Source organism: Polyodon spathula, chromosome 3, assembly GCF_017654505.1.
Source record: "Polyodon spathula isolate WHYD16114869_AA chromosome 3, ASM1765450v1, whole genome shotgun sequence".
Taxonomy (NCBI): Eukaryota; Metazoa; Chordata; class Actinopteri; order Acipenseriformes; family Polyodontidae; genus Polyodon; species Polyodon spathula.
This window is the reverse complement of record NC_054536.1, coordinates 49166117-49190626: the sequence shown is the minus strand read 5'-3', so window position 1 is coordinate 49190626 and position 24510 is coordinate 49166117. Positions and strand designations below refer to the sequence as shown.

General features: G+C 37.9%; 1 protein-coding gene across 2 annotated transcripts in view; it reads right to left on the bottom strand.

The window, feature by feature from the left end:
• The window catches only part of LOC121313142 (tensin-3-like), a 165238-nt gene that overhangs the window by 128456 nt on the left and 12272 nt on the right, over window positions 1-24510 (bottom strand). Inside the window, exon 1 of one of the 2 annotated variants that reach the window (XM_041245354.1) lies at window positions 10580-10802. The exons of the other annotated variant lie outside the window; for it this stretch is intronic. Coding sequence (XP_041101288.1) covers window positions 10580-10591 — 12 coding nt within the window. The 5' untranslated portion in view covers window positions 10592-10802. Of the gene's footprint in view, window positions 1-10579; window positions 10803-24510 lie in introns of those variants that run through there. 2 annotated transcript variants of the gene reach the window in all.

Sequence of the window (24510 nt, the reverse complement as noted above, 5' to 3'; positions counted from 1 at the left end):
CAGTGTGGTAACCAATCAATATCTGCTTTTGCTAGAAACAAATGGCTTATTTTTATAAGAATGCCTCGTTGCTTTGTATGGAAAGCAGGTGTCTTCTCAAGATGTACTGCTTTAACTTTGGAACAAGAATCAATTTATGATACAAATATCACATATTTTCATAGGATTTTACAAAGAACTACACTTTTACATACAGTTAAAGAAAAGAAAAACATGCTATGCCTTCAAGCTGTAAGCTAACAATAATAAACATAATGGACTGGCTTGCCCAAGGTCAGACCAATAGAAAATATTTTTCTTAACTTCTTAAGAATAGTAGACAACTTTATTGCTCATCTGAAATGAAGTGGTTTACAAAAGGTTGATTTTATATCTACAAAGCATCTAAATATAATGTCTGTAAATATAATAATGTACAAGTGTTCTTAGTTTTCAGAAAAAGTGTCATATGAAAAGAATTAGACCAGAAGATTCTTAGTGGCTTAAAACCAAGTTTCTCTACTACAGACCCACTTACATCCACCACAAACAAACATTTGCATGTTCACCAGCTGCCATTTGCCAAACACCCGCTGATTCTGACATCCACCCCAGAGAAATAATTTATCACTTTGACAAACAACAAGGCAACTTGAAACCAGAATCCATTTTCCAATTTTCAAACCTAATATAGAAGTATGTGGAGAGCTTGCAAATCCAAGGTTTTCATTTCAGGGTGTACGTTGCCTGGCTTTCACTGGTTGTTCTTCAGCTTTCTCATTGTGTTGCCTTTCTTTAAAATAAACAAATAAATAAAATATCTGTCCTTTTTAGATACTACCTAAAACACTAACATTGCTGTTGCACCTCCTTGTGTTACAGTCTGAACGCCTGAGAGAATAAGTGGCAGATTTGACTAGACTGGGTATTTCACAGGTGACAATGGCTAAAATCCAACCTTGTGCTCTCACAGTGAACTGTGAGCTATGAATAAACTAAAAAAGGCAGCTGGTAATCGCATCCCCAGAAAACAACAATGGAATTCAGTATAACAGTAATCAAAAAATCTTTTGCCAAAATAGACAGATGGCAGTGATGTTTTTTAAGAGGACCATTCCAATACTATATTGCTGTATTACAGTATTGCTGTGTGGCAACTAAAATGAAAACAGGACTGTAATCACATTTTGTTTTTGAATAATTAAGATGTGGAGAAGCTAGTTGCAAATCACAGCGGGGACTTTATTATCCTGTTTTTATTACTTTCAGAAAAAATGCATTTGAATTGACTTGAAAACAGTCAATTTGAAAGTAACAGTTTACAAAAGCAATCTTATTTTTCTGTCAAACTGACAAGAAACATTACAGCTTAAAATTGGAGAAAAGAAAGTAATAATAAGAAGAAAAGTAAAGAAAAGTAAAAAAAAAATGAATGGAGCTCTGTAGCAGCACAGCAGGGTGAAAGCCCTACCAGAGCACAGGACCGTGCTATGTGGGGAGTATTGGGTGGCAGGGAGGGAGTTAAAATCCTTCTTGCAAACACAGTTGGAATGTTGAAAGGAAGTGTTGGTAAAGGATGGTGCGGGCTAGTGTGTTGTTTGTTGTTTTATGTATTGTGTTTGGATTTGTAAATAAATGTGCATGTAAGCACTTAACTACAGCTTCCGGTTCTCCGAGTCTCCTTGGCAACGTGCACCCTGTCTTAGGCTCTTTTCTGCAGTTTTTGTTTTCTCAAAATTAAGAATTAAGTTCATTAGTCTCTCGCCAATACAGACACAGTTATGCTGTACATTTGGATATGCCTGACATTTGTTATACTGACTTCAAAGACAGGAAGAATATAAACAGAAGAACATCTAAGAATACTGTTTGGTAGTTTTAATTGTACCACTGTTCTGTGTACTGTATAGGCCTACTAAAGCGATTTATATTTCCAGACTCCAGACATGTCTGGTTCAGCAAAGGACTACTGTATGGCGGTGTGGATGCAATTACCTGAAGAGGAGGATAATAATCCCTTAAATTGAACCATGACCAAAGATTTAAAAAAAAACTCCTACCAACTGCATGAGCAGAAAATAACAGAAACAGCAGAACAAAAAATGTGAACTTCACAGTTGCTTGAATCTAGCAATAACAACACTGCTGAATATTTTGGTTTTAAAAATAAAAACATAGCCTTGCACTTCAAAACAGTCACTAGGGTACTCATGGGTGGTCCTCACTATTCCAGAGTAAGATGTGCTTGTGGGTGGTGGAAAGCACCCAGAACTGTAGGTTGTGTTCTATATCAGGTAAATGTGATTGGTACCCAAATTGTACCAGAATACAGACAGAGTAAAGATGCAACCCTTGAGAAAATAAGGGCAAGTCCTTTATAGTTCAACAAAAGGGCACTTCATTGGGGGTGGGGTTGTTCTTATATAGTTCATTAAACTGGTATGTGGCACACAAGGACCTGTGTACTAGTTTCATTAGCATGAAAACAATGAAAAGGAATTTGCACATGAAACACGAGTCTGGAACTGTCTGCACCATATTGTTTCCAGAAGCCTATCGGAGATGCTGCTTTCTTTTTTATATTTGAAACGCACACAATCAGTGCTACTGAGATCAGTTCACCATCTTCGCTATGTGGCAAAACTTGAACCAGCACATGTGTACAGAGTTCAACTCACAGGTCTGACTTTTTTCAAAGCACTTAACACCTACTTCTATGTGCACTGAACTTGACTGTATCCATGGCATCAGCTGTCAAACATTTTATTAAGCAAATTCCTTTTACACAGGTAGTCTGCAAAACTGAACCAGCATTGCATTTATGCAGCCTACATAAACTTGGACACCTAGAAAATAGTTTCTAAACCTGCTTCCTGGGAAAGGAATAAGTGAAAAAGGGCAACACAGTTACCAGGGACAACTAACTTTAGACAACAATTTGTCTCTATACTCTTGGGAACACACTGGGCCCGATATTCGAAAGGTTTGCGCACCGCGCAGTGGGGTATGCAAGTCTCAAATGGATGCTGTGCCGAAATTGTGCCAAGTTGCCGTATTCGAAATGTCCTTTTGCGTGTCACAATCCATTCTGCGCTGTGCAGAAATAAAATGTATGCATCGCGCAATATGGGGGGAGTGGCAGACAATATGCATGATCCTGGTATATTCGAAGGTATGTGCCAAGCACAAAACCAGGCAAAATAAGGATTGTAAAAGGACAGGCAACAATGGGAAATGTGGGTAGCATGCAGCGTGTCCGTCGACATGTGGATGTGAATGATGCAAGGCACACCCAGCAACAGCAACCCCGACATAGGCGAAGATATGCTGAAAGAGTGTACCGGTCTCGGCACACATATAAGGACCTCAGCAATTAGCAAATCGTGTCCAGGTATTATCTTGACTCATCTATGCCACATGCTGCAAGATGACCTGGCCAGAACAAACCTGCGCAGTCATGCCTTGTCTGAGCAATTGGTAGTGTCTGTCTGTATGTGTATCCTTGCTATCAGGACAGCAGTGTCCCACCACCTCGACTGCTTCATAACCGCATTGCTGCGACGTGCTGAGGAATATATTTAATTCCCCAGTACCAGAGCAAACAGTGAGGAGATAATGCAGGGTTTTTATGAGGTCATGCACCTGCCATGCGTGGTAGGTGCAATTGACTGCACCCATATTGCTATCCGGGCACCTGTTCCAGTTGTATTCATAATAGTGGGAAATTTGAATAGCTATTCCGTGCCATGTAAACAGGGTATTCCGAATGAATCCGTCTGTATTCTGGATACCAGTATTCCGAAAACGTGATACCGAATAGCCACTTAGTATTAGGATACTATTTGAATACTAGCCCTTCTAGACACCTTTTTCTCAAAACCATTTTTTTTCTAGACACACAAGTCGTCGTTTTATAATCTATAATATATAAGATGACGACTTTTGTGCCCAAGAAAGCCTTTGCAAAAACTGTGCACAAATATATTAGTACTTGTATGACCCCAAACTGGTTGCCGACTATGCAATATCTTCCTATTTTAATTTTTTTTTTTTTTTTTTTAGTAGATCAACAGTCAATACCAGGAGATATATATATATATAACCATAACGAAAAAAATCCATTCCAGCAACACTCAAAACCTTACAAACTGGGCTTAATCATGATGTTCAAATGGGTGAATAGAACGCATAACAATGTATTTATATGTATTGTGTATATAAAAATGCTTGATTGATGTTTACTTTGCAGTTGAATGAACTCGTTACATTTACAAATCAGAGAGTGCGCTACCACAGTAGACTTTGTCATGGCACGACTTATATTAAGAAAAAATAATTTAGGAAAAAAAAAAAAACAGGCAGTATCGAAAAATACTTTTAAAATGTTTTACTTCAAAACCATGCAGCTATGTTGGATCAGATGGCCTTTAAAAAAACCTATATAGTATTTCCTTGTGATACAATATTTTCCGTATTCAATAAAACACTGGCCTTATCAGTTAATTAATTTGAAAACTTGGCGCCTAGCTATGGAGCCAATTGTGTATTTGAATGGTCCGTATGTATGTGTGCACGATATATTGTGTGGTCTCGTCTGCTGTCATATAGGTACATACTGTGGCAACACCAATGATAACAGCTTGTCGGGGTAATACCATTACCAATGGTGACTGTCCATCATTCTGCATTCTCGCTTGGCTGTTGTGTGCAGTTGCTATATTGGTAGTGAATGCGCAGACGGTTTTGCGAGGCAAACAAACAGATTTGCAAATTGCTAAAAAAAACTTTTATATTCCAATGTCACGCAACTGCTTTGTGCTGTTTTTGAATATCTCTTATTTTGTGCCAATTTTTTTGCAAGGCACAAATTTATCGAGGGGATTGCGCGAAGATCGAAGATCGGGCCCACTGTGTTTAAAAATTGTTTACTTTAATACAGTATATTGAAAAACATGACACGTAACTGTCTGGAAAACCAAGTGGCTCTGTGTCAATGTCCCATTTGGATGCCAGCACAATAAATAGCACCTGTTAAACTAGAACTGTTGTTAGACAAGGCATGCCTATCACCTGAAGCTTGGGATTATCGGAAACAGGCTGACAAACTTACTGATAATCACTTGGGACAGCAAAGCACCAAACCACATCCAGTCACAACCTTAGTGAAACAGGTTATAATTTTGTTTTTCAAAGCTGTGTCTAAAATTCCTTCATAATATGAGGAATTTGGCAAACAAGTGTGACACTTCTTTGATCCCTGGAAAATCAGTTAATCTTTAAGAAAGATTGAGCAAGATAAAGAATTCTTGACTCTTGTTGGTTTGGAGCAGTGGCCACTGCAAGAGACAAATGACATTTCAGAATGTTTCAGTTCACAACAAACTCTTCACCATACTCTAAACACTTTCCTGTTGGTCTACTGAATACAAACAGCATAAATTTGATTTTGACCTCTAAGTGCAACCTTTTGACTTCATAACATTCACAACATTCAACTTAGGTTAGAGCCAAAGACAATCAAAATTATCTGTATATGAAGATACATAATATCACAGGAATGAAAAAAAGACCAGTCCAAGGTTTTTATTTTTGAGTTGCCAATTAATAAAGCTTTATGAAGAAGTCTCCCATCTACTATGCTTTTACCCCTGGTCACACTAACCCCTTCCTGTGACCCGTCACAGCATTACTCATTTGAAATGATCACCCCTAGAGGGAAGAATGGTTAACCAAACCAATCATTTCATGTACTGGCATGTCTGCACTACTGTGGAAGCGCTGGTGCAGATAATCCTTACTTTATTCAAAGTTTCCAGTACAGTAAATACTTGGCTTCTTTGGTAAACACACATTGAACTGCTTGTTTCTGATGTTTTAAAAAGATAAATATTAGCTGCAGCTGGTCTCTTCTTTTTGTCGAGCCAATTCCTAAATGCAGAGAAACTGAGGAACTCAACCCATCTGTAATCATTAAAACAAAGCAATAATCCCCATCATAGTTATACAAGGAAACTTTCTGACTGTGCACAGATGATGGGCTACCAATTCATAACTCTCTCTTGGGTAACAAAGATTGATTTGAAATGCAAACATTATGTATTGAACAGGAATGTTTGTCTGTGCTGAACAATTTTGTATAATTAATAGAAAATGATGTTTACTAATACTGGGTGTATGTCAGAATATTTATTACAATATATGTTATTGCTGCTTTGCAATAAGTAGGGCTGTACCTGCACATCCTTATTTATTTAAGATGACATGAATCCATGTAAAATTAATCTAATAATAGAACAGCTTCAACACAACAAGTAACCCACTTTGTACAAAGAGCATACAGTTACCCAATGCACATTGCTCCTTCAGCTACTATAAGGATATGGATATTAGCAATCCGCATACGGTTACATTTTAATGACTGACATGTTTTATGTTTGTTTTTTGGGGAATTGTGCATTAACACAGTTATGATATTTAAGTTCTACCTCAATTGCACTCAGCAACTTATTTATCGGCTTTAACTTTTCCAACTAACTCAAAATGTTAAAAGTGGAGATACAAGGTTTTGGAAGACCAACAATGTCACTATAATTTCTATTGGGCTAAGATAAAAAGTTAAACTTCTTAAATCTGAGGAAATTGCTTTGCACCCCCTCTGTTTCTTCAATAAGTGTCACCTATTACTAAAAGCAGCCTTATCACTTGATTTCCAAACCCATTGGACCATCTCTCACAGAGACACAACCTTTGAGAAAATCAAGCACCTCTTTACAAAGGTTTCCAGCTCACTTATTGAAAAACTCCAAGGTTTGTCTGAAAGAGCAGGATGAAGTGGCAGAAATGAACTTTTTTAGAAACTGCTAATGTAGTCCACTGTAATGCAATTGTAGACTTCCTAAGTCCAACTCTGTAAGACTTCCTTAGTGCAACCCTTTTACAGCAACAAAATGTCTCTTCTTTAGAACCAACAACTGTTTGTAGTTTTATAATAGCAAAGTGCAAGGTAAAAGAGGGTTGCTCATTTGAGGTGAGAGAAACCATAATAGTGGGTTAATTCTTAGGTTCTATAATGTCAATCATATAGGGTTGCAGCAGTACAGTACTTTGCAACATCAAAATAACATCACTGGGATTCACCATTTACATTATTTTTTATCAGTTATGCTTTTTTTTTTTTATTAAAAAATAAACAACATTAATTTGTTTGACAATTCCTGCTTTGAGCCACATCTTAAAATCATATAGGAGACATGTCTGGCATTTGCAAAGATAAGTTAATGGGATGGGAAGACTGACTCTCCAACTTAATTTCAACCAAACAGTACATGGCATGTGGGGCAATATGAATAAATGGGAGTTCTTCAATTTGCATTGACCAATAACTTGAAGGGATTCTCCATGAAACACAAGCTCTGTTCCCCTCCAGACTGCAGTCCTGCCAGTGTAATGAGAAATAAATACTGTCCAAGTCAGCCAAGTGCTCCACAGCCTATTGAATGGTCAAGTTGCCATTCATTTAAGTAGGTGAACAAAGATAATGGTAGCAATAGTGAATTTTGGACAGTTTTATATAGTGTATACAGCATTTATAAGGATATTTAAACAAACAGTATGCATTGTATTTAAAAAGAACAATGCAGACAGACATTTAAACAAATTAGAAACAAAATATTTTAGAACTTGCATAAGTATTATTCCTACATTAGAAATAGCCATCAAAAATGGTTCTTACAAAAAAAACCTAAAAAATCTGTATTTGCATAACAACAAAATACTATCAAAAGATGCCTGAACAAGCATATTTTGTCATCAAAAGTCATCATTATGGGATTTTTCCATTAAGGATTGTCTATGAAGTTTATTTCTGATGAATATACTTTTATGTATTTGTTTAATAGCTTAAGTAATTAATCACAAAACTGTGCATGCAGAATGTACACCATTCTTTCATGTTCAACTAAAAATGGAGAAAAAAAAAACCTGTCAAAGAAAAAAAGGCTACACAAATGCACTTCAAAGACAATGTTTGACATTTACTGGAAAGCTTGTATTATTGCTAACACACTTTGGGGTCTTTGTAGTTGGTCTGTGGCAAGACAAAACATGAATTCTGACGCTTAACCACAATATATTGCAGAAAGCTGCATGCGGTGAGCAGCAGATAGAAGCATTTATCTAAATTAAATCCATCCACCGGGAATGAAAGGTGATAGTTTAATTTGAAAGTAATTCAAGGAACCCTATAGGCTGATGTATAGAAAGCATTCTTATCCCCTTCAATTAATCATGAACTACAGAAAAGGCTGTCAAAACAACATTTTATTTGTTCTTTGCCACAAACTTCACTTTTGTTGTACACCAATACATTGTGTGATAGGATTATAGGCTGTTTAGTGTAATCAATCACAGCTTTAAAACATGCACTCAATTGCAGGACTGTAAAACATGACAAAATATTAAAATAGGATCCAAGTCCATGAACCTCTATTATTTATTTCACATATACAATGAAATATGATGTTAATGCAGTTAACCTGGTAACATGTATCGAAGCTACAGGAGCATTTGTTTCCAATTAAGAAGCAGGTCTACCTGCATGTTTCAGAAATTCGTTCAATTTATGCACAGGCACTGATATGCAAACACAAATAAAATAAAGTACAGTACTGCGTTTCTATTAAAGAGATGAAATCTGTGTGTACCTGGCAGCTCGGATCACAAAGTTCCTTGGCATTAATATTGAAGGTCTTTGGAAGCGATGGCTAACCTTTCACTATCAGCACACAAACTTTTTAACACAGTAACTGCCAACAAACAGAAGATTTTTTATTTTTATTTTTTTTTTATCAATATTGTACTAGTACACTATTTATCCACCAACCTGCTCTATGCAAAATCCCAAAAGTAATAAATATATACAATACATAAAGTGCGAGTTTCTTATAAAGACACATGGAATTCCATCCATAATTATGTTGCCCCTTGGAAACTAAAATGCAAGAGTCTGAACTTTGTCAGAAATCATTTTAGGTTGCTATAGCACCTGGTTCTTTTACATTATGTGCACAAAAACAAACAAACAAACAAACAAAAGGTTCACAAAGACTAACAGACTGAATTCAGACTGATTGTCAATGTTTTATTTGATTCAAAATGTAACCACAGGGGGGACTATTCTTTCAGGGGTGGGCAATCCTGGTCCTGGAGGGCCGATGTCCCTCCTGGTTTTTGTTCTGACTGTACCCGAAATTAAGTAAGTAATTTTGGTATAGTTGGAACAAAAACCAGGAAGGACATCGTTCCTCCAGGACCAGGATTGCCCACCCCTGCTCTAGTTGATACCTGACAAATATACTATAGGATAAAAAAAAAAAAAAAATCCTTTTTAAATTATTTATTGTCAGTCTCCTCAGACCTTGCCCACCTTCCCCTTGGAGCTGGGTTTCAAACATATATCATTGCTTAATTATTGACACAAGGATAGATTTTTAAGGTCTCATAGCTTGAGATTCTGTGCTCTTGCTTTTAATTCAATACCCCTGACTGAAAAAGATTTGCCATCTCTATACTGTAACTTTGAAACATAGCTCAAAGTTCCCCATGAAAAGTCTAATGAGTTTTCTGAACCTTTAGGCTTCTCTGTTCACAAAAAGTTTAAAGACATTTCTGTATCCATGCTGTTGATAAGGATTAATCTAAAGGTAGGATTGTGAACAATAAATCCACATGGGAACCTGGACCCCAAATCAAAGGGCTGCACAGCAAACAATCTCTCATTATCCGCCTCCTTCCCATGGTTGCAGAGGAATGCATTCCAAAATTGATTTTTTTTCTTTCCTGCAACCCCCCTGTTTAATAGAATGCACATGTTGTGAGAAAGTACAATAAACTGTACCTGCATTCATTTAGTTTTTTATACTAGACACCCGTCTTTTTCCACAAAGCTTTTTAATTTTTTTTTTTTTTAAAGAAAAGAGAATGGAAGATTTTTAAACCTCACACCTGTGTGTCCCATTATAAAGGAACTGATTAATCATGTCTTCAAAGTCAATCAATTCATTGGCCTGCTGCTGTTATATGTATTAAAAAAAAGCAAAGACTTCAGGGCGATCAGATAAATAGTTTTCTTTTAAAGAGCTGTGTACTAAGGTAAAAGGCAATGCTCCATTTTCATTAACAATGGCTTGCTTACTACAGTAGGGGCTGCAGGCTACAAAATACCAAATGCTGATTCTAACAATCTGTGATTCAAGCTGCCTCCTTGATTGATATTGTTGTAGGTGGATAAGCCAAAGGCACAGACTGACAATATAAGCATAGGAATTACAAGAATACATAACCTATAACCAACATTTATCAAGGCCAGCTTCTCTATAGGGGAATTTCAAAACCATACTGTCAAAAGTGTTCCCTGAAATAAACCTGAATATATTTCAATTTCACCTGCATACTGCTTTTATTAGTATGTACTCCACAGGACAGGCTGGCCTGAAATTTAACTCTCTCACAGATAAAATAAAAACAGACAGCAATACACATAAACTAAACATCCCTAACAGTTCCATCCACAGCCAAGAATTAGAAGTATATGATTACTTACCTTACTGTTCATTAAGGACTCAAGTGTGCTGCTTATTCCTTAGACAGAAGAAAGGTAGGCAAAAAAGCCAACCCTAAATCTCAGTAGATCTCTCCTACAAAACAACCCAGCTCCTTCAGTTCTCAGTCTGCAAAGATCAGGAGCCTTCATACATTAAGCATGCACGTTGACTTTTGCAGCTACTTTAGGGAGAATTAAATTAAAACCATACTGTGTTCAAACTCCTGCTCAGTCCTCAGTACTTCCCTAGTACTGGTGAGGCAGTTCTTAGCCAAACATTCCTCCCTCTGTTTGCTGTGGACACTTTGGAGTTCCTCCCTCTGTCAAGACTACCTCACAAAGAATACAGAGAAAAGAGAGAGCCTGGGAGCCCTGTGAGTCCGTAAACCTGGAATGCTTTACAGCCACAAGCATGATAATAACTCTAAATACTATAATATGTATTTTTCACACAACTTGTTTCCTTTTAATATCAATTGTATTGAAAATGAGCTTGATATGGAGATTTATTCCAGTAAATGTAAAATATTTCACTTCGTTATGCTTATCCACCTTTAGTAATAAAAAATAAATAAACAAAAAATAAACAAATTAAGCTGAATTAGAAACTGCGGTGTGAGTTTCTATTCAAAGCAATTTATTTTTAAAAAGTACAGGTAGAAAAGACAACCTGTTTAAGGTTATTGGGAGTATTTTTTCCAAAATGCTACAAAAGAAACAGGGCACACACACGCCTGTGGGGAACTTTATTTCTCATTTGTTTTGTTTACGTTGCTTTTAGAAAAACAGTGCGTCAAACACACAGGAAAAAAACGAAACTGTTCTTTTTTTGTGGTTAGATTTTTTAAAACTCCAAAATGTGGTTTATGTGGTTTGTTGCAATAGTTCATTAAGCACGTCATTCACACAGCTGAAAATAATTTGGTATCCATTGTATGTGGCTCTGAGGAATGAGGATATTTTACAGAGAACATTACTGTAGTTTGAGTGAAAATTAGTAATACTATTCAAGTTGTGTCATTTAGTGTTACTACTATATTCCGCAACTTAAAAAAAAAAAATTACCAAAGTCGTATGAAAAAAATTATTTAACACTTCATTAACATGTTTCCCTTCACATACTTTTTTTTTTTTTTTTTTTTTTATCCCATCACATGACTGAACCTCATTAAAACAGTTTTATTATTAGTTTTCTAAAAGTTAATAATTAATAACATAGAAATGTTACACATGGTCACAGAAAGTAAAGGAACGAGTCTTTAAAGGAAACTTATCATAAAAGACATATGGTTCAGTCCAAACATTTTACTTTGACTGTGCAGTTTTGAAGTTTCCCTATTGAGAAGTTGGCCTTGATAAAAGTAGGAGAAAAAACACTTGTTAAAAATATTCAAGAACATTTAAGAAAAAGAAACTTACTTTGGAGGCACACATTTGTTTCTCATATTAAAGAGTGACTAGCTGATGAAAATACTGTGTTTTTGTAAACATGTTTTAAAATAAATCTGTGTTAAAGTGTTTTTACCTGTGATAAGTAGCTCTTCAGTTCTTGTGGCCTGCCACAGATACATGTAACATAGGCTATATTAGCCAAAGAGCCTTATGCACTAAACACTGGTAAATTACCTGAAATACTGCAAGGCAAGAGAAACCCATACTGCATGCAAAAAGGAAGGCGTGATCGCTCTATTCATTAATTTAGTAGTATGCACAAATAAGGAGAGCTAATTGATTCATTTGCCAGTCATCATAGCACGCAAAATAATGCACACATTACACACCCTTTATTTTAGTATATGGGCACTCCAAAGGACAGGTAGTGCGGCTCTCACTTTGTCAGAATGACAACGACCAAGGAGGCACCAGCCGGATCCAGCTACATATTCAGTGGATCTCTGTAGGATGAGGGTAGGCGGCTTGGTGTTACACGGTTTTCTGTATCCCCTAAGAATTCTGCATCATCTTAGATTTGATGTCTGCATAGATCAAGATCACTATAGTGAATGCTTCATGTTTCTGAACAGTATTTACATGTAATAAAATTAAAATGTGTTTTAAAAGAAAAATACAGTTTTATAAGGTAACTTTTTGTTATATATTACTGCAGGTGCAGAGTGTGTTCAAGTGCATTGCATGTGCGAAATAGTTATAATGTACATTAACACGTGTAAGGCCGTGTGTTAGTAGCATTATAAAAAGGAAGGCAGGGGCTCCCGAGTGGCACATCAAGTAAAGGCGCTCTGTGTGAGAGAAAGGTGTGCCCTATAGCCTGGATGTCGCTGGTCCGAGTCTGGGCTATTCCACAGCCGACCGTAGAAGGGAGTTCCCAGGAGGCAGCACTCAATTGGCTGAGCGTTGCAGGAGCGGGGAGGGCTTAGGTTGGCCAAGGTGTCCTCGGCTCACCACGCACCAGCAACCCCTGTAGTCTGGCCGGGTGCCTGCTGGAATGCCTGCTAGCTGCCCGAGAGCTGCGTTGTCCTCCAACGCTGTAACTCCTGGGTAGCTGCATGGTGAATCCGCTTTGTGTAAAGAAGTGGGCGGCTGACGGCATACACTTCAGAGGACAGCGTGTGTTCGTCTTCGCCGCTCCCGAGTCAGCGCAGGGGTGGTAGCGGTGAGCTGAGCCTAAATAATAATTAGGCATTTAAATTGGGAGAAAAATAAGAAAAATAATTGGCAACAAATAAATGTAAAAAAATAAAATAAAAAGGAAGGTGTATGCGCTTCCAGGTTTTGTGTTCTGAGGTCTGTGTTCTGTGTGTAACTGCCTGAATAAACAATGTTTGATTTTTGTACAGTTTTCCTTGTCTGGGCTCACTACTTTCAGGACCCAAAATACATAACAAATTGACGACGAGGATGGGATGTTGCTAAAAAGGAAAGAGAAAAAGGATGGCTGCTATCAAAAGAGCCGAGAATTTCCATTTCGACGAAAAGGAAGAAAGTTTCGAAGTGTACCTGGATAGGCTTGAGCAGTACTTCTTCTGAAAGCGCAGATAAAAGTAAAAGAAGGCGGTTTTTCTAACAGTAGTGGGCCAAAAGACACATGGCGTGCTCACCGACCTTATGTTTCCAGAAAAACCTAGCGAAAAGGGGTTTGATGCTTTGAAAACTATGCTGAAGTGGTTTTGAATGCCAAAGTAGAACTTTATCGCTGAGTGATACCGTTTTCATACACAGAACCAATTGGAAGGAGAAATTGTAGCTGAGTTTCTGGCACAGTTTAAAAAAAACTATCAGTAAATTGCTGTTTTGGGACATTTCTGGAGGAAGCTCTACGAGACCGACTGGTGTGTGGACTCCAAAGTGCTGAACTAGAGACAAATTGTTGAATGCTGCTTCTATGAAGGACCTAACGCTGGCTGCTGCTACGGAGATGGCCTTGGTGTACGAAAACATGAAGAAAAGCGCAAAGCACTTTTCTCCAAGGCCGACTGTGTCTACAAAAGCTATCAAGGGAAAGATGGCACCGATGGTGGAGGAGCCCTTGTTTCCGTTGTTCAGGAACGAGTCGTGCTCCAGATTCCTGCTATTTTAAGGATTTACAGTGTTGGTGTTGCGGAAAAACAGGACACACACAACGGGCTTGCCGTTCAACTGCACTGAAGAAGAAAGCAGAGACTGGGGCATTTTACAAGAAAAACCTGAAAAGCATAACAACAGATTTCCCGCTTTCATGGTCATAACAGTTCTGCTTCCAGGTTTACATGAGTGTTTATTTTAGAGAGAGAATTTAGTCGTCCAAATGCAAACAACCTCATTAATAATAAAATAATGGGAGGGTTATTTAAATGTCACCAGACGCGTTGAAAAGAGATGCTGCGCGATAAAGGATATCGTTCAAATAATATATAGTGGTTTTAAGCGCTAGGCAGAGACGAAGAGAAGGTTACCCCCATATGCAAAGGGCTTGCAGTTAAAATGGTTCATGCTGCCAAGAAGAAGAAAATAATAGTATAGATTTCCGTGTTTTACAATTGCAGCATATTTTAGTTTAGAAAAGTAAATGATGGCTGGTGCAATTAATTGGGCTGGTATTTCACAGGACGTCTGGGAGGGTGAGGATTCCAGCAAATGGTCCGATGCTACTGCCACTGGCCGGTCACCCATTAACCGGTGCTTCTCATGCATCGTTCATAATTAGGGCTAGGAGTTTGTCACGGAAACTTTTGACGTAAATCACGGAGCAGTCATTGTCAATGCATTCAAAATCACGGAGAAAATGACAGAGGGATAATAAAGTCACAAGCGCTGAACTAAGCAGAGAATAAAGACGCAAACAGGAAAGGGTAAGAGACAGCAAGCGTAACACACTGGGGGCGAGAAATACCCACGAGGATCACACAAAGAGGGTGTGGAGCTGACAAGAGACATGTACATTAAATTAAGTTCAATCGTACAACACAAGTGGAACAATAATTTCAATTAAAAACAGGAAACTGTTCAATGTATGTCCCGCAGCAAATGCTGACAGTTAGTATAGTAGCCTATACACACACACACACACACTGAATTTATGAAATGTTAACATAACTTTCAAGAAGTATTTAATCGAAGAGCTTAGTTTGATTCAGAATTTTTTTCTCTTCTCAAAATACATAAAAAAAAAAAAAAATAAAAAGGCCAGCAATTACCGTGTTGGAGCTAGTTCAAAATATGTAATTATTTATTAGAATTAATAAACTATAAATACTTTTTTTTTTTTTTTTTAATGTGAAATTTAATGTCAATGAGAAACACTTTCCAATAAAATCATATACAGAGTGAACACAATTTACTAACTTCCCCGCAAGTTACGCACATCAGCATAAATCGAGGACACTACAAAAGACACGGAATCCATGACACCCACAACCATCGTGACTAAATCCCAGCGCTATTCATAATAAACTGAAATGAATAGATAATGTTATAAACTGCTGTATTGGTATAAATCAACATCTCTATATACAATGTATATATAATTTAGCCACGACCCTCGCCAAGAGAAGCGGATTGATAACAATGGATGGATGAATATTTAACTGATTTGTATTAGTAAGATTGGGATAAGGAAAATATTACGCTACAGAGGAGGATAACAGGGTGGAAAGAAAGTACCCAGAGAAGAACGTTCTTTTATATCGGGGAAGTTGAGGAGGTACCGTGGTATTTCATGAAAGTCTATCGTTAAGTATTTTACACGACTGTCGGGTTTGCTGCTATGGGACTAATTAGGGCAATTAGCGCGCATTTTACCGTGCTTTATCAAATTGTAATGACTCTTAAGTCTCACAATTTTTTTTGCCGTGCACTTTTGGAATGAGCACAATCATGCGTTATTTGTGCGTGACACGTCATTAATGCGCTATAGTAGCATGATTAAAACTTGCATGTAAACCCCGCCACTGCTGAAGAAGACATGGGGCAAGACAAGACATGGGGCACTGGCGGGGCTCGCTACCTCGCAAACCGGTCAGTGGACACCCCAGAGTCCCCAGCATTAAGAGCGGATTCTGAGAATAGTAACCATGAGTCTGACTGCAGTGTTGAATTGTACACTGTAAATTCTAGCATTGATTTGGAAAAACTGTACTATGTAAATATAAATTTTAATGATGTAGTCATGAGAATGGAAATAGACACAGGAGCTGCTGTAGCTTTGATTTCAGAAAATGTGTACAAGCAAAAGTTCAGTGTGTTAAAGACATATACAAATGTATCACTTGATGTGTTGGGTAAACTCAATTTAAGTGTAACGTACTGACAAGAAATCTTTGATTTGGCTCTTGTAGTTACTAAGGGAAATGACCCTGCATTGTTGGGCAGAGATTAGCTCTGCAAGCTGAAACTAGACTGGAGAAAGATACTTCGAGTTACTGATGCAGTAGGAGCTCTGTGTAAGAAGTACCAGTCTGTTTTCAGCCCTGAAATTGGTTGTTTGACCAGAGTTAAGGCTAGTCTCAGAGTGGCTAAAGACACCACACCAAAATTCTGTAAAGCAAGACCGGTACCTTATGCTTTGAAACCAGCTGTAGAAAGGCAAGTTTAACTTTAGTGAATGGGCTGCTCCTTTAGTATGTATGCCAAAACAGGACAGTAGTGTACGCATTTTCGAGGATTACAAGGTTACCATGAATCCATGGTTAGAGGTGGACCAATACCCAATTCTGAGAACCAGAGGTCTGTTTGCAAAATTGGCTGCCAGCAGGTGGAGCTGAACGAAAACTCAAAGAAATACTTAACAATAAACATACCACTGGGATTGGTTAAGTATAACCGAGTACCGTATGGAGTAGCTAGCACCCCCACTGTTTGTCAGCGAATTATGGACCAGGTCTGGAAGAGGTCGTCTGTTATTTGGACAACATACTGATAACGGGGAAAGATGACAAGGAACACCTGGTAAACCTGGAAATTGCGCTGTCTAGGCTAGAAAGTCACGGCATTCGGCTTAAAGAAGCCAAATGTAGTTTCTTCCAGGATTCAGCAAAATATCGGACACAAAATAATGCACAGGGAATTAATCCCATCCCTGAGAAAACACAAGCTATTGTTGGAGCACCTGTTCCCAAGAATGTGCCAGAACTGAGATCGTTCTTGGACCTTCTAAATTACTACGGGAAGTTTATTCCGAATTTGTCCACACTGATTAGCACCATGACTGAGCTACTGCGGAAAAATGTAAAGTGGAACTGGTCTGAGGGTTGTGATCAGGCATTCTGTGAAGCTAAAACCAAACTAACTTCTTCTAAAGTGTTAGTGCATTATGACCTGACGCTGCCAGTAGTGCTGGCGTGCGATGCATCTCCTGTAGGAATTGGAGCAGTTATTTCATACATGTGTGGGGATGGTTCAGAGTGCCCCATAGCTTTTTCCTCACGTACACTTACTAAAGCAAAATAAATTACTCACAAATTGAGAAAGAAGCATTGGGTATAATACGCATTGTACAGGTTGCCATTATATGTAGAAAACCCTCCACAGCCAAATCCAATATATCAAGTCTCGTTCACAGATGAGCTGCCAATTAGAGCAAAAGAGATAGCAGCACACATAAAGATCATGTGTTGAGTAAAGTGAGGTACTACACATTCACAGGCTGGCCAAATATTGTAGATGAGGATGGTCTTGCGCCTTATGTAAATCAAAAAACAGAACTAACTGTAGAGAAGGGCTGTGTTTTGTGGGGTTTTCGAGTGGTAATTCCAGAAAGTTTGCAATCAAGAATGTTAATAGAATTACATGAACAGCACCAAGGCATTGTAAAAATGAAAAGGCTTGGTGGCCAAGCTTAGATACTGCTATAGAAACCGAATGTAAGGAAATGTGTATGGGTAGCAGGAACTTACCGGCTGTAGCGCCTTGCCACCCATTAAAGTGGGCTAGTAGACCGTGGCAAAGGATACATATTGATTACGCAGAGAAAGACAAACATATTTTTCTGGTGGTTATTGATGCATATTCTAGATGACCTGAAGTAGTGCTTGTACCAAATGCCACTTCAGCAAAACACAAAAATCAAGGTATTAAGGGAGTTATGTGCTGCCTATGGGTTGTCAGAGGAGATCGTCTCTGACAAATGGCCTCAGTTTACTTCAAAGGAGTTTCAACAGTTCCTCAGGCTAAATGATATTAGACATATTCGATCGGCTCCATACCATCCAGCTTCCAACGGTGCTGTGGAACGATTGGTGAAGACATTTAAATGAGTTTTTGAGAAAAGTAACAAACCCGGCTTGTCAGTACAGCATCGAGTTGCACATTTTCTGTTAGCTTACAGAAAATTGCTTACTCCGCAGTTGACAACAATGAAAACTCCAGCAGAACTGTTTTAAAGAGACAGCTTTGCATATATTTTTCATTGCTGAGATTGGACACATCACAACACATGCAGCTTAAAAAACAAAAACGAATGCAGTGGTGGATTGCAAATTCTAGATCTACGCTCAGTCTTCCTGAACAACCTGTACTGGTAAAAGATATTAGGGGAGGAGGAAACAAATGGTGAAACAGGATAATTAAGAAGGTGCTAGGTCCAGTAATGTATATGGTTTTGGTAGCAGGTAAACTTGTAAAGAGACACTTAAAACAATGTGGGCTGTATAAAAGAATGATGTGTCTGAGATTGAAACAAATGAAAGAAATACTGCGTGTGGTGATGATGATGTTTCTGTATCCACTGAGTCAATTGGATGTAACACTGAAAATGTTGTTAATGCTGAAAGTGGAGGTAACTCTGAAATGCCAATGTCTGTAACTGTTTCAAATTGGGGAAAATGTAAATATCGAGTCATGTATAGCAAGTTCTGTTGTCACTCGTCCCAAATGTAACTGTAAGCCACCAAACAAATTCAATTTGTAATTAAAAAAATAAAAAATAATTAAGGGGAGGAGATGTTATGTATTACTGCTGGTGCAGAGCGTGTTCATGTGCATTGCACGGCAAAATAGTTGCAATGTATATTAACACGTGTAAGGCCGCGTGTGTGTTTCAGGGTTCTGTGTTCTGAGGTATGTGTTCTGTGTGTAAGTGCCTGAATAAACAACGTTTGATTTTTGTACAGTTCTCCTTGTCTGGGCTCACTTATTTCCGGACCCAGAATACATAACACTTTTAATCAAAGATTTTGAGTATAGAGCAACGCAGGAAGCTGAGCGTACTGTAGAAAATCAGTGGTGTTAAATGTTCTGTTTTATTTTGCTACAGAATTAGTTTGGTCTTGTTTTCAATATTTGTTGCAAACTGTAGCAGAACTTAATGTGCTTGAGAACACAGCGGGACTTGGGCACAGGAATATCGCACATCCACACCCAGCGGATGTTTTTACAGTTTGTTGTGTTACAACCTGAAATCTTGATGCATTTAAATGATATTTTTTTCCTTTGATTTACACAACCTACACAACAATTTCAAAAATGGGAGGGGAGTGAAAAAACAAATAAATTAAAAATAAAAAACCTGAAAAGTCTTCATTAGATAAGTATTCACCCCTTTGCTATGACACTCCTTAATAAGCTCAGGTGCAAACAATTGCCTTCAGAATTCGCACAGTAAGAACATAAGAACTTAAGAGAGTCTACAAACGAGAGGAGGCATTCGGCCCATCTCGCTCGTTTGGTTGTTAGTAGCTTATTGACCCCAGAATCTCATCAAGCAGCTTCTCAAAGGATCCCAGGGTGTCAGCTTCAACAACATTACTGGGGAGTTGATTCCAGACCCTCACGATTCTCTGTGTAAAAAAGTGCCTCCTATTTTCTGTTCTGAATGCCCCTTTGTCTAATCTCCATTTCTGACCCCCGGTCCTTGCTTCTTTTTTCAGGTCGAAAAAGTCCCTTGGGTCGACATTGTCAATACCTTTTAGAATTTTGAATGCTTGAATTAGGTCGCCGCTTAGTTTTCTTTGTTCAAGACTGAATAGATTCAATTATTTTAGCCTGTCTGCATATGACATGCTTTTTAAACCTGGAATAATTCTGGTCGTTCTTCTTTGCACTCTTTCAAGAGCAGCAATATAATAAATGCATTTTTTTGTTTCATGCGGGCAGTACCTTACACTTTTCTTTATTAAATGTCATTTGCCATGTGTCTGCCCAGTTCTGAATCTTGTCTAGATCATTTTGAATGACCTTTGCTGCTGCAACAGTGTTTGCCACTCCTCCTATTTTTGTGTCATCTGCAAATTTAACAAGTGTGCTTACTATACCAGAATCTAAGTCACTAATGTAGATTAGGAATAGCAGAGGACCTAATACTGATCCCTGTAGTACTCCACTGGCTACCTCGCTCCATTTTGAGGTTTCACCTCTAATCAGTACTTTCTGTTTTCTACATGTTAACCACTGCCTAATCCATGTACATCTGTTTCCTTGAATCCCTACTGCGTTCAGTTTGAAAATTAATCTTTTATATGGGACTTTGTCAAAAGCTTTCTGGAAATCCAAATAAACCATGTCATATGCTTTGCAATTATCCATTATCGATGTTGCATCCTCAAAAAAATCAAGCAGGTTAGTTAGACACAATCTCCCTTTCCTAAAACCATGTTGACTGTCTCCCAGGATACTGTTACCATGTAGGTAATTTTCCATTTTGGATCTTATTATAATTTCCATAAGTTTACATATAATAGAAGTCAGACTTATTGGTCTGTAGTTACCTGGTTCAGTTTTGTTTCCCTTTTTGAGGATCAATATTACGTTTGCAATTTTCCAGTCTGTCGGTACAACCCCTGTGTCAAGAGACTGTTACATGATCTTGGTTAGCGGTTTGTAAATAACTTCTTTCATTTCTTTGTGTACTAGTGTGAGGATTCCATCAGGCCCAGGGGATTTGTTTATTTTAAGACCTCCTAGTCCCTTTAACACGTCTGCCTCTGTTATGCTAAAGTTATTTAAAACTGGATAGGGACTGGTTGACATGGGGGGCATGTTTTCCGTATCCTCCTTTGTAAAAACTTGTGAAAAGTAATCATTTAATATAGTTGCTTTTTTTTTTCTTCATCTATGATTTTACCATTTGTATCTCTTAGACATTTAACCTCCTCTTTGAATGTTCTCTTGCTGTTGTAATATTGGAAAAACATTTTGGAATCGGTTTTAGCCCCCTTAGCAATTTTCATTTCTATTTCTCTCTTGGCCTTTCTAACTTCCTTTTTGACTTGCATTTGCAGTTCCATGTACTCTTTCTGCGTACTTTGTTTTTTGTCCCTTTTTAACGCTCTGTAAAGTGTCTTTTTTCGCTGAATATTGGTGGTGGCAGCATCAGGGACTGGGAAGCTTGTCATGGTAGAGGGCAAAATACAGATGGAGCTAAATATAGGCAATTACTTGAGGAAAACCTGCTTCAGTCTGCAAAAGACTTAAGACTGGGATGGAGATTCACCTTTCAGCAGGACAATGACCCCAAGCACACAGCCAAAGCAACACTGGAGTGGCTTAAAAACAAGAAAGTGAATGTCCTAGTGTGACCCAGTGAATCCGATTGAAAATTTGTGGCAAGACTTGAAGATTGCTGTCCACCAGCGATCCCCATTCAACTTGATAGAGCTTGAACAAGTTTGCCAAGAAGAATGGACTAATATTGCACAATCCAGATGTGCAAACCTGGTAGAGACTTACCCCAAAAGACTTACAGCTGTAATTGCTGCCAAAGGTGGTTCTACCTAGTATTGACTCAGGGGGGTGAATACTTATCTAACAAAGACATTTCAGTTTTTTTTTTTTTTTTCATTAACTGTTGTTTCACAATAAAAATTTTCTTGCCTCTTCAAAGTGTTGAGTAGATTGCGTAAATTAAAGGGAAAAAAATGCATCAAGATTTCAGGTTGTAACACAACAAACTGTGAAAACATCCAAGGGGGTTGAATACTTACTATAGGCACTGTACGTCTTTATCATGTTTCCCATACAGCTCTACTTGTGGTCTGCTCTATATTGTGATCTAGACACACACCACCTGGTTTCAATAAGTGGTAAACTTAACATGCGCTGAGACACTTAGGAAAGTTAGCACCTTTAAGTAAATATGGTTTTTATATCAAGTCCCTTCCTCACGGTTTTAGGGGAGAGAATCTGAATACATTTCATTTCGGTACAGAGAATCTGCTTAAATGAATGGCACTGAATGAATGATGATGATAACGATTGCAATTGCAGATGGTTTATGACTGTGAAGGGTGCTCAGGGCTCGAGTGAAATATAAATTTGGCCAGAGGGCTTGTCCGCGGGTGTCCGATGGCTTCCTGCGCGAGGCCGGCTGGAAATACATGCATACCAGGGCCACAGATAGGATGTGGCTATGAGCCACCTCTTCCCAAAAGACGAGACCGCCAAACCATGAATCGAGAATAATAAATTATTAACGGACCCCACAATTGCGAGATAAAATTGGCCGGAGGCCTCGTCCGTGGGTGCCTGACGGCTGCCTGCATGAGGCCGGCTAGAAAAACATGAACAGGTTCAGTGCCACAGATAAGAAGTGGCTGTAGCCACCTCTCCCCAAAATGACGAGGCTGCCAAATCATGAATTAATAATGAATAATATTTAATGCTCTATACAGTAGCACTCTGCCACCTAACCACCAAATATTGAATTTAATGAAAAACTCAAGCTTTTAAGCGCTTGCTGATGACGTATTTGTTATGGGTGGATTCTCCTTCCAGAAAAGCAACCAAGTTTACAAGGATTAACATTATTAATTGTATGTAAACGACTCGCACACAGTATATTTTATTCACGCGATTCATTTCGTGTGCAAAGTCATTTGCCACTGGTTAGTGAATATAGCAGGTGTACAAAGCACTCAGTAGCAGCCTTACTGCATGTTAAACTGGTTACTGCTGTTTAGTGCATGAGGCCCAAAGTGTCCTTAATAAAAGTAGAGACAGCACCATCTTGTGATCATGTTTCCTTTTTGGGGTTTTGCACTGTGTGGTGCTGGTGCTTACTAATACAAGTAAGCCAGTGGGAGCATAATTGGAAAGGCTCCGGTTAGTGGTTCAAATAAAACTGATACTGCAGCATTCGTAGGTAAACATGTAACTGAAAAGTACTCTAGGAGTAACACTATGGAAGGCCCAGTGCTGAGAAATTATGGGAACTGACAATAACCACTAAACCAGGAAGTGTCTGCTTTGTTTTCATTTTCTTTTCATTAAGTAAGTGAACATGTGAACCTCATTTGAGTACCAGTCTTAATTGCCCACTAACAGACTTGATGACTGAATAAAGGCACTCTTCATGGGTCTCCAACAATGTGTTGAATGATTATTTTTTCATGATGTAAAAAACGCTTTTCCTAGATGTTTACAATTCAAGGCCTTTCATGTACTCTATATTGGCCTGTTCTCTTGTTACAAACTGCACATGCCCATCTAAAAGGACTGTATCCATTTGCTTAAAGTAAAACAATACCCTAACTATGACTCTGTTTTTAAAATCATACACATTGATGCAGGGTTTGTGAGTTCTTCCTCATTTTTGTATTCTTTTTAGATTTAAATTAATTATTTTGCAATGGATGCAGTTGAGTTTAAATATTATTTCAAGCAAATTTGCTTATCTAGTCCCCCTGGTGTAAAGTAAAAGTAATAAACATAATCTTAATTAAAGCTTTTGGAATCTGCAGAGCTTTGGCTCGGGAATGTCACTGATATAACCTTGACTCGTCTCGGCAGTTTATATAACTATTCCACCAATTTCTGTCACCAAGATTGCTACTTTGTGACTGAGAAAGGGCTTGTGTTGCATTCTGTTTTACTTTACTGTAGAAAAGACCTATCAGATGTAGTACATCTTCATTTTCGTGCGGTATATTACAGTAATTAAATGTAATTACTGTCATTATTTTTTGTAAATATTGTCCACATTATCATCATCATCACTATCCAGACTATACAGCTAAACTCTATATACAATAATAGGTGTCTTAACGTGAAGTTTAGAATACTGTAGCAACAAAAACACTGCACTGTCTGCAGCTCACAATCCTTATCTTTTTTATCACTGTCCAAATTTACTCCTTGGGAAAACAACCAGCTGTTTCTACTCTGTCCGGTACAGCTGCCACTGGTAAACCATTTGAAGCAAACAGTATGAAAGCCTGGTTTTATTATTTTTTTTGCCCTTTTTATATGTTGCGACAACAAAGTTTATGGTATGCAACTATAGTAGGCCAACAGTAAATAAACATTATATTGCAAATACAAAGAGCACAAAGAGTAATGGATCAGTAAATCAAGTAAATGGTTGCCTTGATCATAAGCCCATTTAAAAACCTTATGTAGTGGATACACCCATATATAGGTACACATATACAGTATGCCATTTTCAACAATGACTTTAAATTATACTATAGAACTCATATTGTCAATTTATAGCACTCTCAAATATGTAAATAAATAAATAAATGAATAAATAAATAAATCATTGAAACCGTGTGAAATGCTAC